Source organism: Colobus angolensis, unplaced genomic scaffold (genome assembly GCF_000951035.1).
Source record: "Colobus angolensis palliatus isolate OR3802 unplaced genomic scaffold, Cang.pa_1.0 Scaffold193, whole genome shotgun sequence".
Classification (NCBI taxonomy): Eukaryota; Metazoa; Chordata; class Mammalia; order Primates; family Cercopithecidae; genus Colobus; species Colobus angolensis.
This window is the reverse complement of record NW_012115077.1, coordinates 2,052,275-2,054,754: the sequence shown is the minus strand read 5'-3', so window position 1 is coordinate 2,054,754 and position 2,480 is coordinate 2,052,275. Positions and strand designations below refer to the sequence as shown.

Here is a 2,480-nt window from a genome sequence, read left to right as displayed (position 1 = left end):
TTTTTTTTCTCCTTTTTTTTTTTTTTTTTTTTTTGGACCAGAGTCTCACTCTGTCACCCAGGCTGGAGGGCAGTGGTATGATCTCAACTCACTGCAACCTCTGCCTCTTGGATTCCAGCGATCCTCCTGCCTCAGCCTCCTGAGTAGCTGGGATTACAGGCATGCGCCACCATACCCATCTAATTTTTTTTTGTATTTGTAGTAGAGACAGGGTTTCACCATGTTGGCTAGGCTGGTCTTGAACTCCTGACCTCAGGTGATCTGCCTACTTGGCCTCCCAAAGTGCTGGGATTATAGGCGTGAGCCACCGCACCTGGCCATTACTCAGCTTTAATAACCATCAGCCTTTTGCCTGACTTCTTTCATCTATCCCCACCCCGTGTTAAATTTTTTTGTTGGAACATTTTAAAGTAAAACTCAGAAACCATGCCATTTCACTCCAGGTACTTAAGAAAAAGTCACAGTAACCACAATGCCATTATTACATTAACAGTAAATCCTTAATTTCACCTAAGACCCTGTCCATATTCAAATTTTCTGAGGGTCTTTTTAAAATTTAATTAAGCAACAAATTAAAACTTTTGACAAAAAATGAGAAGTTTCTGAAAATGCAATCTCCTTTAATTATCATTGAAACTTAAGAAAATCTTATAGTGCATTAACATGCAGCAATTCAGTATAGCAAAGTTAATACTCCCCTTAGATGTTGCTAATAGTTTGCTCCATATTATAATTGTTTGTGGAAATTGCATCTCTGAGACCAATGCTCACATTCATATACCTCACATTTCCCTCTTCAGTCTTTATTACACACTGTGGTAATTAGTATAAATTACGCTAATAACAAACATCTTATTGAGCATTTACTGTGTGCCAAGCATGGTGCTTTACATGTATTATTTTATAAGATTCTTAAAACAACCAGATAGGTATTATTATATCTCCCTCCAATTAATTTAGTAACTTACCAAAGGTTTTATAGCTAGTATACAAGCTGAGATTTTAATTTATGTCTCCTAACTACTGACTCTGCTGCCTTCCTGAGTATGCTAAAGACGCTGATGAAAAAGGGTTGAAATGATCTGAAATTAACGTTCTAAATTTCATAATTTCTCTGTTGTGTGCTAACTTCCAGGCTGTAAGACTGGAAAGTACTTACCAGAATCGAACACGCTATATGGTAGTGGTTTCAACTAATGGTAGACAAGACACTGAAGAAAGCATCGTCCTAGGAATGGATTTCTCCTCTAATGACAGGTATGGTGGTACCATTTCAAAATGTGAAAACTGCGTTTTAAGTAACCTGTTCCAGTTGCTTTTTTTTTGGTGGGGGGCGGGGAGACGGAGTGTCATCATCACTCTGTTGCCCAGACTGGAGTGCAGTGGCACAATCTCGGTTCACTGCAACCTCTGCCTCCTGGGTTCAAGCAATTCTCCTGCCTCAGCCACCTGAGCAGCTGGGATTACAGACACACGCCACCACACGCAGCTAATTTTTTTTGTATTTTTAGTAGAGAGAGGATTTTGCCATGTTGGCCAGGCTGATCTCGAACTCCTGACCTCAAGTGATCCGCCTGCCTCAGCCTCCCAAAGTTTTGAGATTACAGGCGTGAACCACTGCGCCCAGCCTAAAAGGAACTTTAAATAAAGTCTTGGGTTTATCCCCTCATGTTTCAGAAATTTTTCTTCAAAGATTTTTATCTCATCCTTCTAATTAGGAGATAGGTGTTGAATTAATACTGTAGGTACTATCTAGAGGCCTGTGATCAAATTCCAGGAACTCTTAAGTGCTATTCTTCCATTTAAGAAGCTTAAAATTGACCAGTCTGGACAACATGGTGAAACCTCATCTCTACCAAAGATACAAAAAATTAGCCAAGCGTGGTGGCGGGCACTTGTGATCCCAGCTCTTTGGGAGGCTGAGGTGGGAGGATTGCTTGACCCCGGGAGGCAGAGGTTGCAGAACACCCCACTGCATTCCAGCCTGGGTAGCAGAGTGAAACACAAAAACAAAAAAGAAGCTGAAAATTGAATGGATCTGAAATATGCATGGTATTCAAGCCTAAGTCAATATGAAATGGCTGAGGCCCTTCTCATTAGGTTTGGGAACTTCTGTTACAGTTTGAGTAAGCAAGGGCGAGCCAAACATTTGAAATGCTTTTGATATTATAAAATAAACTTTTTAAAAAGAGACAACTGGCCGGGTGAAGTGGCTTGCGCCTGTAATCCCAGCACTTTGGGAGGCTGAGGCGGGTGGATCACAAGGTCAAGAGATCGAGAGCATCCTGGCCAACATGGTGAAACCCCGTCTCTACTAAAAATACAAAAAGTAGCCAGGCGCAGTGGCAGGCGCCTGTAATCCCATTTACTCAGGAGGCTGAGGCAGGAGAATTGCTTGAACCCAGGGGGCAGAGGTTTCAGTGAGCTGAGATCACACCACTGCACTCCAGCCTGGGCGACAGAGTGAAACTCCATCTCAA

The 2,480-nt window shown here is 41.9% G+C and overlaps 1 protein-coding gene across 4 annotated transcripts in view; it reads left to right on the top strand.

Moving 5' to 3' along the window:
- The window catches only part of SSH2 (slingshot protein phosphatase 2), a 321,074-nt gene that overhangs the window by 256,620 nt on the left and 61,974 nt on the right, over positions 1–2,480 (top strand). For all 4 annotated transcript variants that reach the window (XM_011940852.1, XM_011940851.1, XM_011940854.1 and 1 more), the window contains one exon: positions 1,136–1,257. In XM_011940852.1, coding sequence (XP_011796242.1) covers positions 1,136–1,257 — 122 coding nt within the window. The remainder of the gene's footprint in view (positions 1–1,135; positions 1,258–2,480) is intronic.